Source organism: Solanum stenotomum, chromosome 9, assembly GCF_019186545.1.
Source record: "Solanum stenotomum isolate F172 chromosome 9, ASM1918654v1, whole genome shotgun sequence".
Classification (NCBI taxonomy): domain Eukaryota; kingdom Viridiplantae; phylum Streptophyta; class Magnoliopsida; order Solanales; family Solanaceae; genus Solanum; species Solanum stenotomum.
This window is the reverse complement of record NC_064290.1, coordinates 57,322,785-57,337,679: the sequence shown is the minus strand read 5'-3', so window position 1 is coordinate 57,337,679 and position 14,895 is coordinate 57,322,785. Positions and strand designations below refer to the sequence as shown.

Below are 14,895 nucleotides of genomic sequence, written 5' to 3'. Positions count from 1 at the left end.
AATGATAATTAAAAAGGTCAAAAAATAATTTTTGTATAAAAAAGATTAAAATATATCTTGAATTTTGCTAGAAGGATCATATATATACCCCTACATGAATATTTTTAAAATTTAAAGTCAAAAAAATAAATTTAGAACTTATTTTTTCACTTCTGTTAGATGAAGGGTAAATGTGAGCTCACTTTGTTATGGTCAGGGTGTATGTGAGCCATTTTTCTAACGATAAGGATATTTATAATAAGTCACTTTCATAACGGGGGTATATCAGTTCTAAATGACAAAGTTAAGGGATATATCATGCGACCCTTTTCCCTAATTTTATTTTAGAGGAGAGTATTTGAAAATATTTTTAATTTGGCGTGAATTATTAGTTTCATTCATGAAGTGTTGATAGCGTTAAAAACACCTTTTTTACTTGACTAATTGAACTTAAATACACTCTTGATATTGCAACGTGAGTGAAATACACCCCTAATTTCTCATCAAGTTTAATGATATTTTCAACACTTTTTTATGTTTTTAAGTTAGAGTTATATGCTCTTATAAGAGTTTGAGACCACTTGCTATATTTAAGTTTATTTAATCAAGTAAATAAGTGGTTTTAAGACTGTTAATAATTTAAAGACGAAATTAATAATTTGTGTCACAATTATTTTATTTTAAAACAAATATAGTTATTTCAACAACCGCTTATAAAGTTGTCATCCCTTCGACCCTCCTTTTACATTTAATACTTTTTGTGATCTTTCACGTAAATAGCAGGACAAATATGTAGCAAGGACAAATTTGTTGTTTAGTTTTCTAATTTGATATATGTAAATTATATATGTATTAAGTATTTGTCAAATTTAATTTAGTTTAATTAATTAAATAAATGACTATTTAAGTTAATTTTTTAATATCTTGATTCCTTTGGTTGCTGATCTTTGTTATTGGTTCATAATATGTATTATTTGTTTTGAGTTCCAATAATATTATTTAAAAATGTACGTATCATGTAAATTTGTGTTATAATTTATATGAGCGTCATAATTTTATTGTTCCATTATTATGTAGGTGGTGGTGAAGCCACCTTATGCTAATTAAGGCTCTTTCTTTGAAAATTATACTATTTAGTATGGTTAAAATTTTGATTTTATATCTCTAGTCATTTTACTTCATAAATAGTAGTAAATATTATTGACATATTCATATTGCATTCAAGATGTGACCTATTAGTTAATGAAATAGTTTAAAATAATGAAATTCAGTTCAAATTTCAGTTGAAGGAAGAATAATATAGGTGATTTTCTCCATCCGTCCGTGCCTAGAAAAAAACATTATCACACATTTTCATACTTCCCAAAGCATTATCAGGAAGAAAAAAAAATTAGCAGTCCAAAATTACCTTAATTAGATTCATTAACTAGATTTGGTTTCGGTTTAGTATTTGAATACGAATCTAGCCATTGATTTAGGTCATTTATTTGAATCTTTTTCTTTTAATTGGACAGTGATTCATTAACATTAAACATGAATTAATATCCTTTTTAAGGATTAAAACAGAATGTGACAAATCAGGAAAACCATTATGAAATTATTTTTCTTACTAATTAGGAGCAGTATTTTTAAATAAACAGGAAGATATGCATCTTAATTACTTTTGCGTTGTAGCTGTAAAATTTGGTGGAATTACCATAATTGGACCCTACAAAGGATTTGGTCTTCAAAAGCATTTTGTCATGCAAATTGACTTTATATTATTTTGGTACTTTTATTTTGCTGTCTAAACTAAAGTTTGTACTATTAAACATTTTAACGTGCCTAAATTGGGTCTATTAAGCATCTTTTGATGACATGTCAAGAGGCGTGTGTTTGACCTCTTACCAACGTGTAAATTAGGGGTGTAAAAAAATCGAACCGAAAACTGAATCAAATCGCAAATAGAGTTGAACCGGAAAAAAAACCCGACTAGTGGTTTGGTTTAACTTGGTTTGATATTGAAAAAAAAACCCGACTATATTTGGGTTGGTTTGGTTTTAACAAAAAAAACCAACCCGACATTATATATGTAATTTTAAAATTTTATTTTTTACATAAAAATATTTACTTTGATATAATTTTAAAATATTTCTTACACTATTTCATAGTTTTATCTTTTAATATATTAATTAAAGTTTAAAACTTAGAATTTGGAATGGTCCAATAAAGATTATAGTTCATAGATGTTGATAATTATAATAAAACTTAAATTAAAATCAAATTAATACTAATGCAAAAAGGAAATCAATTCAACACTAAGAATGACAATAATGTTGAATATTTGTTCTTTAGTTTTACATTGGTTTAGACAATTAAAATACATAATCTAATTTCAATTTTCCTTAAATATTTAGTAATGTAACTAATACTTATTAAACTTATTTTAGCATGATTTAGTACTTTTAAATTATGATCATTTTCATTATGACTTTGCAATATTTATTTTATATGATGATTTCATTATTATTTTTTATTGAATATTTTAGTGTTATCAGTACTCATCTCATATTTTGTGTTATTTTCTTAAGAAACACCTTCGATAATTGTATTTTGTTTGGACTAAAGAAATATTTGGAGCACAAGTTAATTATATGTTTGTATGCAAACTTTACCGGAAAAAATCCAAAAATCTGAAAAAATCTGAGGTTTATTAGTTTTGTTTGATTTATAAATTTAAAAATTCGACACAATGGTTTGGTTTGGTTTGGTATTTGAAAAATCCGAACCAACTCGAGGTTGAAAAACCCGAAAAAATCCTAATTTTATTAGTTTGGTTTGGGTTATAAATTAAATTTTTGTACACAAATAATTTGGTTTGATATTTGAAAATTTTGAACCAACCCGGTGATGTATACCCTAGTGTAAATAGCCTAAATTATATAGTTTACTGACTGAAAAGATATTCTTGTCAGAAAAATAATGTTATATATTTTGTTGGACGTATCATGATTCATGTCCTTAATGAATTAATAGAAGCCTTGTTTAGTTGGAAAAAAACAATATCTAAAGTCTAAACACTCTCATTAATACTAATGGGATTAATTGGTATATAATTTGATTATGTATATTTATTGTGTGATGCACCAAATAATTTTTTTCTATCACACACACAATAGAGCTGGCATGCCAATTGGGCCTTTCATTTGTTTCTACTTTCTATAGTTCACAAAGATAATGTGCTAAAAAGGAAGGACAAATTACTTAACTACACTCCTTTACTTATCTTAATATTCATTTATCCCTACTTATTTCAAAATTTTCAAAAATCTCTTATTTACCTATGTATCCCGCATGTATCCCGTGCACAACGCTATGTATTCCGATATGTGGAATGTATCAAACACTATGTATCCCGTGCACAACATTATGTATCCCGCATGTATTCCGTGCACAACGCTATGTATCCCGCTAAGTGGAATGTATAAAACCTAATGTATCCCGTGCACAACGTTATGTATCCCGCAATGTGGAATGTATAAAACCTAATGTATCCCGTGCACAACGTTATGTATCCCGCTATGTGGAATGTATAAAACCTAATGTATCCCGTGCACAACGTTATGTATCCCACTATGTGGAATGTATCAAATCTAATGTATCCCGTGCACAACGCAATGTATCCCGCAAACATCATTTTTAAGGGATTTTTGGTAAATAGAAAACTAGAAGGGATAGAATGTTATTTAGTACTTATAATATGTGGTTCCTATAATTTATACGAAAAGGAAATATTCTCTTTGTAATAGCCCATTTTTAATTTAGGCCTGCACAAATTTTATACCATATGAGAGCTTGCCTATATTCTCTTTGTAATAGCCCATTTTTAATTTAGGCCTGCACAAATTTTATACCCTATGAGAGCTTGCCTAGGGTGTTATATAGGGATGTGCATCGGTCGGATCGGTTCGGTTCGATTTTATGTATTATCGGTTCGATTTATTGATTTTCGGTTTTTAAATACGCTAAATCAATAATGAACCAATAAGATAATTTTTTATCGATTTTGTTCCTTAACGATTCGATTTTCGATTTAATCAATAAGAAAATGCTTATAAAAAAATATATGACTTCTCTAATAAATTTGACGCGACAAGACAATAATGTAATTGTCACGCCCCTATCCAGCGGAGGCGCAACAGAGACCCAGTTCCTTACTTGACCGAGCGAACACATAAAGGAAATGAAACGGTGAGGGACGACAAGGCCGCCACAATAACTTGTTGAAACAAAATAACTATATCGGCAAGGTCATAACAATATGAAAGACAAAAAGTAGGCCGAAAAGGCCAACTTACTGATAATGAACTAGCATGCCGACCAGGCATCATCTGAGACTATGAATACAATAAACCGATAAGGCTATAAATGAAAGCTGAGAAGACCCAACCAAAAATGTCCACAAGTCTCTACGAATACTACAACTCAACTGGTTGGGGTAAGTCCCCAACGATGCCAATAACTATATACAAAACTCAAGTATGTAAAATCTATAAACAGCCAGCAACTCCAGGAAGAATGGAGCTTATCAATCCTCAGTTGAGACGACACCCCTGTGACGAAGGCTGATCAAGATATCTGCTCAAACCTGTAGCACGACATGCAGCATCCCCAAGCAATGGGACGTCAGTACGAATAAAAATGTACTGGTATGTAAGGCGGAAAATGATGTCATAAATAGCTGTGATAGAAAGGGTAATAGACATACCACCTGAAACTGGAACTCTAGTAGCCTCCCTGGATGACATCTAACCTCCTAGTAATTAAATATGCATGATATGCTCATTTAATCGTATATCGTGAGTACATATATATATATATATATATAGATGCAAATGCATGACATACCCAACCAAATGCTAGAAATGGTAGTGCCTTTCGGTAGCGAACCGACATCATATTCGCCAACTTGTGGCCATCTGTGTCTCATACGTATAAATATAGGCAATAGGCTGTTAGGGTATATACTATTAATCATGTGTTTAGACATAGTACTCTAACAATTTTCAAGATTAAATATCTAAGTGGGAGATTGTTAGGGTATATACTATTAACCATGCATTTAGATATAGTACATTATAACAATTCTGATGGTTAAANATGCCTGGTAAGTTGGATGATAATAATATATATTGGTGAAATAATAAGTTAGTTGATGAAATCCATGTCTCGTTATAGAGATTGATTGATATGCCTTTTTGAGAAACTTATAAGTTTTCATCGTGTCAAACCTTGCAAGTGAATTTATGAATCCGACACATAAAATAGGTTAAGTAGTGCTCTAAAGGAAATTAATCATTAAGTTAAATTCGTCAGTAATTTAATTTATTGATTAGTATCCGAAATCTTAACATGGGGAATTACATAAGTGTTTAATGGGGAATTACAAAATATAAATAGAGGAGTGCAATTGCGAATTTCTAGTGGAATGATTTGTAATTTATTATGGTAAGAATAATTCAAATTAATTAGTTGGAATTATTTCCATAATAGGAAGCCTCAATAATTAATTATGAGGTCCCTCCAGTGCTCATATTTAACTAGAACTCAGAATCCTAATTATAAAGGGAAAAGGGGAGAGGCGTTAGTTTTCTTATAAAAAGAAAACTAGCGTGTATTTTTCGGTTAAAGAAAAATAATGTGTGTTTGGTTCTCCTCTTTGGACTTTGAAGAAATCTCTATAATTAGGGATTATTCTAGCCCTAGATTGGTTAGTTTTCTATTCATACTTGCCCACCCAAGTATTGAGAGAGTTCAGATGTGAACTTGGGATCACTGTAGAAGACCATATCTATCTTGTAGATTCACTTGAAGGTCCGTCTAACTTGGGGATTCGCTTGAAGGTATCTGTTCACGCTTCAAGAGGTATTTATCGAATTAAATTTCAGTATGTTTATGTGTTCTAGCATGATTATGTGATCCAGCATAAACGATTATTGGTTATCTATTATTCATGTAAGAAGTAAGATTCTAATATGCTTCCGCTGTGCATATAGTTCTCCAACATAGGCCACATACCTTCCGATTATATCTCAGAAGTAGAATGCATAGCAAGTCATGTCATGGATTCGTAATGCATATATGTTACCATACTCATGTTGCCAACCTTGGCCCGTTGGAACTCATGTTCTTATAATCTCGTATTCACTTTCATATAACATGTAAACGCCTCATAGAACCTCATATACTTTCAGAACAGACCTAAGTGCCTAACTCGTTTTCAGAAAGGTAACTTAAACCTAAGGATATACAAAAGGAACTCAAGGTTCTGGAAGAATCTTTTCATGAACTCTTGTACTTTCCATACAACCATTTAGGTCTAAAGAGTCGTAATGGATTCAATGCTTTTGACTCGACTTCAAGTTAAAAAAAATCAGTCATCTAGAACTTAAAAGGAGACTGACATGTTTAACTTGATTTATATGAATGAACCAAATTGATAATAGTATGGTCCGTTTTAGAAAATTTGTTTCTTGACAAGCATATACTTAACAAAAAGAATAGAGTACAAGATTTAATATTAGTATCATTTTCAAATAACATTTTTGTTAAAGGTTTTGACAAGAAAGAATGACTTAACAACTCCCGTGGGTATAACATGATAATTCTCCAATATTTCAGCCTTAGTCTTAAGACAATAGCTCGCGAATAGACATAAGAAATAAGAAACTTGACAGAGGATAACTTTACCAGCAACACACTTTACAATGATACAAGTATAAGAACAATACGATTGAATCAAAGCATAACATCAACTGACTTTCCAATGCCCTTCACAGAGGGTCTTTCTAGGGATAGAATAGTAAAAACAATTCATTCGATGATCTATAAATTTTAAAATTTCGTGCGAAATGAAAAAGAGAATTTTACCTTAATATACCTTAAATTCAAGCTCGAATAATCTATTTTAGATATTCAATTTTCATGTAGGTGATCCAGCATAGCATCCAAAATAGTTGTTCCACAAAAATCCTCTTAACCAAGTATTATGCAGATTTGTGCAACACATAGTAGTAATTTCTTCTCGCTATATATGCATATAGTTGAAAGGTTGCTTTCAAGGGTCATTAAAAATTATCCATACCTATGTATACAACCATTATTCCTATAATCCATACTTAATAAGGAAATAAATGGGTAGAATGTTTTCGTTGTAGTGGCGGTGTGAATATATATATATAAAATAAGCCACAATGCAAAGATTTTTATACTATTTAGTTACATTGTAATTATCTTGTTAGCTTTCAACCAAAAGGAGTACTTCTTTTAAATAATATTTATGTCATTGTATGAGCTATTTATTACTCATTCCTTTTGAATTTGTTAATCTTATTTTGATCTGACACATAGTTTACGAAAGTAAATTAGATTTTGGAGAAAAAACATTAACTGATACTTGAAGTTGTCCCAGATTTTCAAAAAGACACTTTAACCTTGCGTGCGTCCTATTACCCCACAAAACATTCAAAATCACAATAAATACACATTTTTTACACAATTTTTCCACTTTGGATCCTTCGAATGTGCAATTTCTTAAAAACAAAAAGTCGGACCCATTATTGATGTATTGAAGGATGCTTTGGTAATTTCCTATGATAAATTCGTTTTGTTTGTTTCTTTTAAATTTATTTTACTATACTAAATAATTGTATAAAATATTATGAATCACGATAATTAATTACTTAAATATTTTAAAGATATAAAAATATATAAAAGATCTGATTGACTCTTCAAATTTTACCGGTGACACATAAATTGGGACAAATGAAATAATATATATTATTTGAAAATTTCTTAGAAAGTACTATAAATTACAGTAATTAACAGCTAGAAATATTTCAAAGACAAAAAAAATTGATTGAATCTCAAAATTTTATTAGTAGCACATAAATTGAAAAAGAAGAAATAACCTTTATTATTTCAAGATTGCATAAAAGATATTACAAATCATACAACAATAATTAGCAATTTAGAATGTTAAAAGACATTAAAAAAAATTTACCATAGTTAACAATAATTAAAAATTTAAACTATTTTAAATTAATATTAAAGTTTGATTAACTCTTTGATTTTGTCTTTGTCACATAAATTGAAACAAAAAATGATATATATTGAATCCGTGCTAGCATGGGCTCCGATGTCTTGTATATATATATATATATATAAAAGGATGCCAACTCCTTTTATTTTAATTAAAGAAAAATGGACAACTGCTTCTTAAGTTAATGAAAAGTAAACATTTTTAAAAAAGTGATGTCCAAGTAATTTAATAAAATATATAAGTGTAATAAATTTATTGTTAAAAATTTCTTTTGCGCCCACGTTAAGTGAGTGATGTCATCACCATATTCTACCTTATCTATAAAATTTGAATAAGTCCATGATACACATATATTTGGGTATTGCATAAGTTCATGATAATATATTTAATTTTAACATTATAATATAATCCAGTCACCTTTCAATGGCTCCCTTAATTATGTGCGAGGAATTTGCCCTATTGAATAATGGAAAGCGGGCTTGCCCCCGAAAATATCCCGCCCGTAAATTTCTTTGTCGTTGGAAAAATATTTTGAACAAAACCTATTAATAATAATAAATAATAACTATAATATAATTTCTTGACATAACAAGACTTATTATCTCCATTAAAATACTACTAAATTTATAGAACTCTTATAAAAATAAATATATATACTAATACATCGTAGCCAAGAAATCCATCTATAATTATAGATATATTAGGAAAACAATAATATTTTTGGATTTTGATTAAAATACAATGTTATCAAGTCAAGTGCGGTATGACAATAAAACTCTCAAATTTAGATTCATAAGCCTTCTATACGTTAAAAAAATGACAATCATAAAAATATGAGGTGTTACAGTAACTTTACAAAAGCTCATAAAATAGAAATAATAATAACAAACATGAAAAGAACTATACATGTGTAACACAAAGAAAAATTAAGAGGAATTTGGTTCTTACTTTGGATTTTGACGATTTGTATACTGTAAAGTTATAAACGCAAAGTCAGAGTGAAGTATGAATTGATGGCTAAATGACAAAGACATAACTATTAAGATATTGAGATTAATATTTACTAATTTGTATGTATATGTAAAAGTAGTAAATTACTATAGTCTTTAACTCTTAATGGGTTATCGGTTTACCCAATAATCCATTATTGAAAATCAATACCGAACCTATAACCTGATAATTTTTTTTATAAAACCATTAAGAAACCATTAACCCAATAGCAATAAATCAATAACACTTTTTTCGGTTCGATTTATTGATCGGTTCAATTTTTGCACACCCCTAGTGTCATATCCCTTACCCACCTCTTAGGAAAAAGCCCAACTCATTGTCTATTTTGGACATTTGTACGGCTTTAAAATGCGTTACTAATTATTATAGTCTAAGATTTGCATCCTTATATACCAACATCTCTTGTGTGTTTTGTTGATGAGAAATTTGCTAGGATGTCACCAACTCTTAGCTAGCGTTCGATCATAGATTTTCAAATATTTTTGGTAAATATTTATTTGGGTGAAAAGTTTGGTGAAATTTCATGAGTCCGGAGCCAAAAGGGCAACTTTCTTCTTTTAAAAAACATAAACAACACATCAATTTTTTTTAACCAAAAGGGAAAAATCGCTCCTCATGGAGCTATATCCTTCGAAGAAAATTAACTCTATCTATTCCGTAAAAATAAACAAAAATCGCTAACCTAGCAGCGATTTTGTCGATTTTCTTTAAAAATAAATTCTTAAAATCATTGTCTTAGTAGCAAATTTATCAAATTTTATTTTTTTTTTAAAAAAATCGTTGCACCGGCAGCGATTTTGTCAAATTTCAATTTCTTTTTTTAAATGGCTTCTTCAGCAGCCTTTTTTTAAAAAATAAAATAAAATAATATCGCTGCAATTGCAGCGATTCTCTTTTTTTTGTATTTACAAAACTTCTTTTTAAAAAAAAGTTTAAAAACAACGCTTTGGAAAAAAAAAAGTTTTGAAAAAAACGATGCTCAGCAGCTATTTAAAAAAATATATAAAATTTAAAGAAATTTTTTGACAAATTCGCTGCTACGGCAGAGATTTTATGAAAAAGAAAAGTTTTTTTTTTATTGATAAAATCGCTGTTGTGGCAGCAATTTTGATTTAACGGAGTAGATAGAGTTAATTTTCTCCGAAGAATATCGCTCCCTCAAGAGCAATTTTGCCCTTTTGGTTAAAAAAAAAATTGATTTGATGTTTATGTTTTTTTGAAGAAAAAAATTGCCATTTTGGCTCCGGACTCGAAATTTCACAATGTGTTGGACCATAGTATTTGGGAAACATATTTCACTTTTTTAAGAAATATGATTTATATCCATAAGTTTTAAAAACGATCAAAACTAACCATAGATTTGTATTATATAGCAAGATAGAAACATCGACGTAACAAGACTCATGACTTCCGCAACAAGTCAATTGGATCTTCGTTGCAGCAAATAACAAGTAGTGTCCATGACACTAGAGCAATGTGGTAATTCGGAGTGAGTGCAACAAGCATCATTTCATACATGGTGAAGTAGACGAAGCCCATAACTTTGTTACTTAAGCCGATTGTTCATCATTTTCATCAACAATCATATCATCACTTTCATATTCACTGAATATGTCATCACTATTTTGGTGCTCACGTAAAAATTATGTAATATAGCGCAAACAACTTCTATAGAGGGTGTTTTTGTAAAAGTAAAAGTTTAGTGTAGAATTTGAATTTTTAAAAGCTCCCAAATAATGAGATTTGAACTCAAATACTAGTTTTTTCCTAGTATTTGGGAATTTGGGTTATTTACCAAAAACATTTGTCAAATAATGACAAATTGTATGGACAAACACTATTTGCCAAATATTTTCCCCAATTTTACTTGAGAAATCTATAGCCAAAGTCGAATGTTTTCAACTGTTCCATTACAAAATTTGGTGTCATTTCCTGAAGGTTATGCAAGAAAAATTCCAAACCAAAGGGACAAACAGATGAACATAATAAGAGATGTCTATAAACAATAATATAGTTTTTGATACATGAAATTATCTATGGAACAGTGAAACTACATGACATGCAAGAAAAGCTATTTCATCTGCTGCTTTCTCTACTTAATGAACTTACAAACTTGTTATTTGCTAAACTAGATCTTCACTAGACCCCGCACATAGTGGGAGCTTAGTCCACCATTCGTAATTTTCTTTTTTTCCTTCAGTGCCAAGCTGATGCAGAGATTAGGTTCCTCTTTTTCCATCCCAACAACATAGCTCCATCTTCTTCCACCAGTGTATAATGCTCTGAGTAGCACCTCATGAGGCTCTTTATCACCGAATTTACGTAAGAGCTCAGAGGATACTGGTGGAACCCTGCCATTGTGAACCTCAATTTCCATTTCCCTAATAGCTCGTGGCGTTCCACTCTTTCCTGGCCTTCGCATGCTATGACGTTAACTATATCCCTTGCCAAACAATGCTGCTCCACGTTGATCCTCTCCTTCTTGTCCCTTTCTAACGTTACATCTATGGACTCAAACATTGCAGAATAGTAGTCTAGAGCTTCTTGAAATCGAGGGAAAAAGGGGGCAGTGTTTGTGTTTGATTCTTGTTCCACCAAAGTGACTACCTTGGGAGAAAACGATTTCACCATCCTTAGAAGCTCATCCCTTGGATTAGTAACATCAACGCTCTCATCGGGTGTGTGGTGAAGTGACAAAGGGAAGTTTACTGCCAGAGCCTCACCAGGCCTCACATCAAGCATATCCCTGGTGACATCAGGAGCAAAAACTGGCACTGTATGAAACTCAACCGGAATGTTGAATTTCTCAGAAATTGCTGCCAGCTTTTTTCCCACTAACGTCAGTCCATCTCCCCGGGCGTATTTTGAAACTGGATCATCAATACCTGTAATACGTACATAAGGTGCACCGCTAGGCCTGGCAGCAAGAGCTTGAAGAAGAGTCATCCATTGAGTCCCTTGTGCAATCTGGAAGTCTATAATGTGAATGCGATTTTCATTTCTACACGCATCTGCTATTGCACCATTCGCTGCCATGTAACCGAACTTTAGATAAGGGCATATCTCATATAAGATATGCATGTAGGAAAGCAAGTCCCTGCCAGCTGGTTCCTTACACCTGAGAGCCCTGTAAATGTTGGTTCCGGATGCTTCTTTTCTTGCTACTAGCCCTTCTACGATGTAAGCACCGAGACGCTGGATTGGATCACCAGTAATGGACACAGCACATCTTGCCTTGGCAATCAATTTTTCAAAATCATCCAAGTTGTTCTCAGCAAGAGCTCCGGCACACGCTATAAGCAGCTGCTTTAGGTTGCCAAAAGGAATCCCCTGTGACGGATAATTCACCATTGGTTTGTGATGCTTCTCACTTTGAATTATATTGCCTGATATGCCAAAGACAGAAACATGTGATGGCTGTGTTTCAATTCGACCCGAAACCTGGCCATCTTGGTGCCACATCCCGGACCTCTGACCTGATGCTTGTGGCTGCTGAATTTCCCCTGCAGAAGGGCTATATGTTGTGACTTCTTCTGGCCCCATTAAAGCGGTCTCCAATTGAAGCAGCGCACGTTTCATGTTGTGACTGTGATTTGCATACTGGAGTAAAGAATTATCACCAGAATAAACCAGAAGACTGTTATGGCGGATATCAGCTGAGGGGCTAGGCCTGCAGAAATAAAGATTATAATCCCGCGAGGAATTACTGCAAGGACTAGTCCCTGAAATATTTTCAGTAGAGCTGTGTTGCTCCAGGCTATCACTTAATGTGGTAGGGGTACCAGGATCATTATAGTTTGCAAATGGAGAATTTGGAGAATTTCCCGAATCAAATTTCAATGTTCCCAACAGCCTATTAGGTATCGAAGGAGTAGTAGTCATAGAGTAAGAATATGGCAAATTCACATCAGTCCCACCATATCCATACAGATGGTGTGATTCCATACTATATGGCTATCATTAACTACTCTAAGCACAAATCGCTCCTAGTACGCGCACTTAACAGCTTGTATCTGTCAAAATATCAACCTGCAAACGATACACGAACAAGCATAGATCAGTTTGCTAGCCCTCGTTGATCGAAAAACAGAGTTTTCTAATGAAGTAGAGAAGCAGAAAATACAAGTTCAAGCACAAGGAGCACAAACATTGTATGTTGCATGATTTTATGAGGCAAAATATGATAATCTATCTTGTGATATTAACAATAGCAGGTAACACTAACAATAAATGAGATGCAATACGAGAACTTTTTAAGTGTAGCGACATTTAGATTGAAATCACAACTTCACAACCACAATCGTTAGGATTTTCGAAACACAACAGATACATTCAACAACAACATACCGAGTGTAATCTCACAAGTGACACATCTATATCCCTCAACACACTTTCTAGTTTCTACCCTACCATAACTTCCATCTCTACTCTCCTCCCAAAAGAACCTACAAACTTAACACTATGATAATCTAGATTAGCTTATACTGCCTTGGACACCACCATTGTAATAACACTCAATGAAAAAGAAAAAAACCTCTAAAACTTATGTCAAAACTAATAATCCCTTGGTTCAAAAAAGAATGAAACTATTTCCTTATAACTCTGTTTAAAAAAATATGACACCTTCATTTCCTCTAATAACGAATTTTTATAGCTACACACGCATTATGTCTTCAAAAATCTTATAATATCATTTTGGAGTAACTAGCTGATACGGCAAATTAGCTGAAAATTTTCATTTTATGACTTGAAATATAATAAACTAAGAAAGAAACCTTATTAGTATTCTTTTTTTAAAAAAACGCTAAATATGTACGAATTATTTAGTTTAGAGCTCACTAACTTTAAAAAAGACAAACTAAAATCCTGAACCTATAAATTTAAAATTCTAGCTCCACCTTTTAACTACACTATTCATGTCAAATACTGTCTCGATGCAGCAAAACTTAATCAGTTAGCTAAGTCGATTAGCTAACTGAACTTTCACCTAGGTTCGATTCTCCACCTCGTAACGAAGAACACAAACACTTGAATTTCTCGTGTTTGTGTTTGAAAAATGAAAGGAAATTGAAATTGAGAATGAACAATACCTGATAAAATTAACAGAAGACGCAACGCAAACTCGAAATTCTTCAAAATTAGCTAATTCTATTTATTTATTTTAGTAAGAATTTTTGAGATATAGAAAAGGATAATTGAGCAGGAAAATAAGAAATTGCTTTGTTTTTCTGTTAAAGAGGGAGAGCTGACCCTTTGGTTAAGTAAATTTTGAATGGAGTATTAATAGGGTTAAATTTGACGGAAACACTGACGGAATATTTTTAACGGAAGGTTTCGCCGACCACTAATTTCAACAATTGCTGAATGTTCCTGTGCCACTCACGCGCTACTTTGCTGTGTATAAAACACGATTTTCGTATTTTTTTTAAAAAAAATAAGTCGTAAAATTTTAAACATGTTTTAATTGAGATTGATGTATATAACTAAAAAAAAAGAGGAGGAGTTATCCTAATAGGAATACTTATCTCATGTGTTCAATAAGAACAAATGAAAATTTAAATATTTTTTTTCTATTTAGCTCTATAACATTCATCGTTTTTATGATTTTGGGTATATTATACTAATCTCCTTTATTTCAAATTTTGGAATGGATAATTATATAAGATATGACATAAATTTATATTATTGAAGACACGAATCTAGATAGGAAAGAGTGGAGTTGTGTATTAGGGTAGAATATTAGTAGGGGTAGAGTGTTATCTTGCCTTGTGAAGATTGGTGCATAGTACTAATCGTACCCTTGTAATTCTTATCATATGTTGACT

The 14,895-nt window shown here is 31.6% G+C and overlaps 1 protein-coding gene across 1 annotated transcript; it reads right to left on the bottom strand.

Moving 5' to 3' along the window:
- Positions 1 to 11,047: 11,047 nt before the first annotated feature.
- LOC125876577 (chitin-inducible gibberellin-responsive protein 1-like) lies at positions 11,048 to 14,325 on the bottom strand. The gene is made up of 2 exons (XM_049557788.1): positions 14,161 to 14,325; positions 11,048 to 13,099 (listed from the first exon to the last, which is right to left on the bottom strand). The coding sequence occupies exon 2, from the start codon at positions 13,013 to 13,015 to the stop codon at positions 11,267 to 11,269; it is 1,749 nt and encodes a 582-aa protein (XP_049413745.1). The 5' UTR covers positions 13,016 to 13,099; positions 14,161 to 14,325; the 3' UTR covers positions 11,048 to 11,266.
- Positions 14,326 to 14,895: the final 570 nt, after the last annotated feature.

Coding starts and splice junctions, on each gene's coding strand:
- LOC125876577 (XM_049557788.1), bottom strand. CDS start 13,015: ATGGAATCACACCATCTGTATGGATATGGTGGGACTGATGTGAATTTG.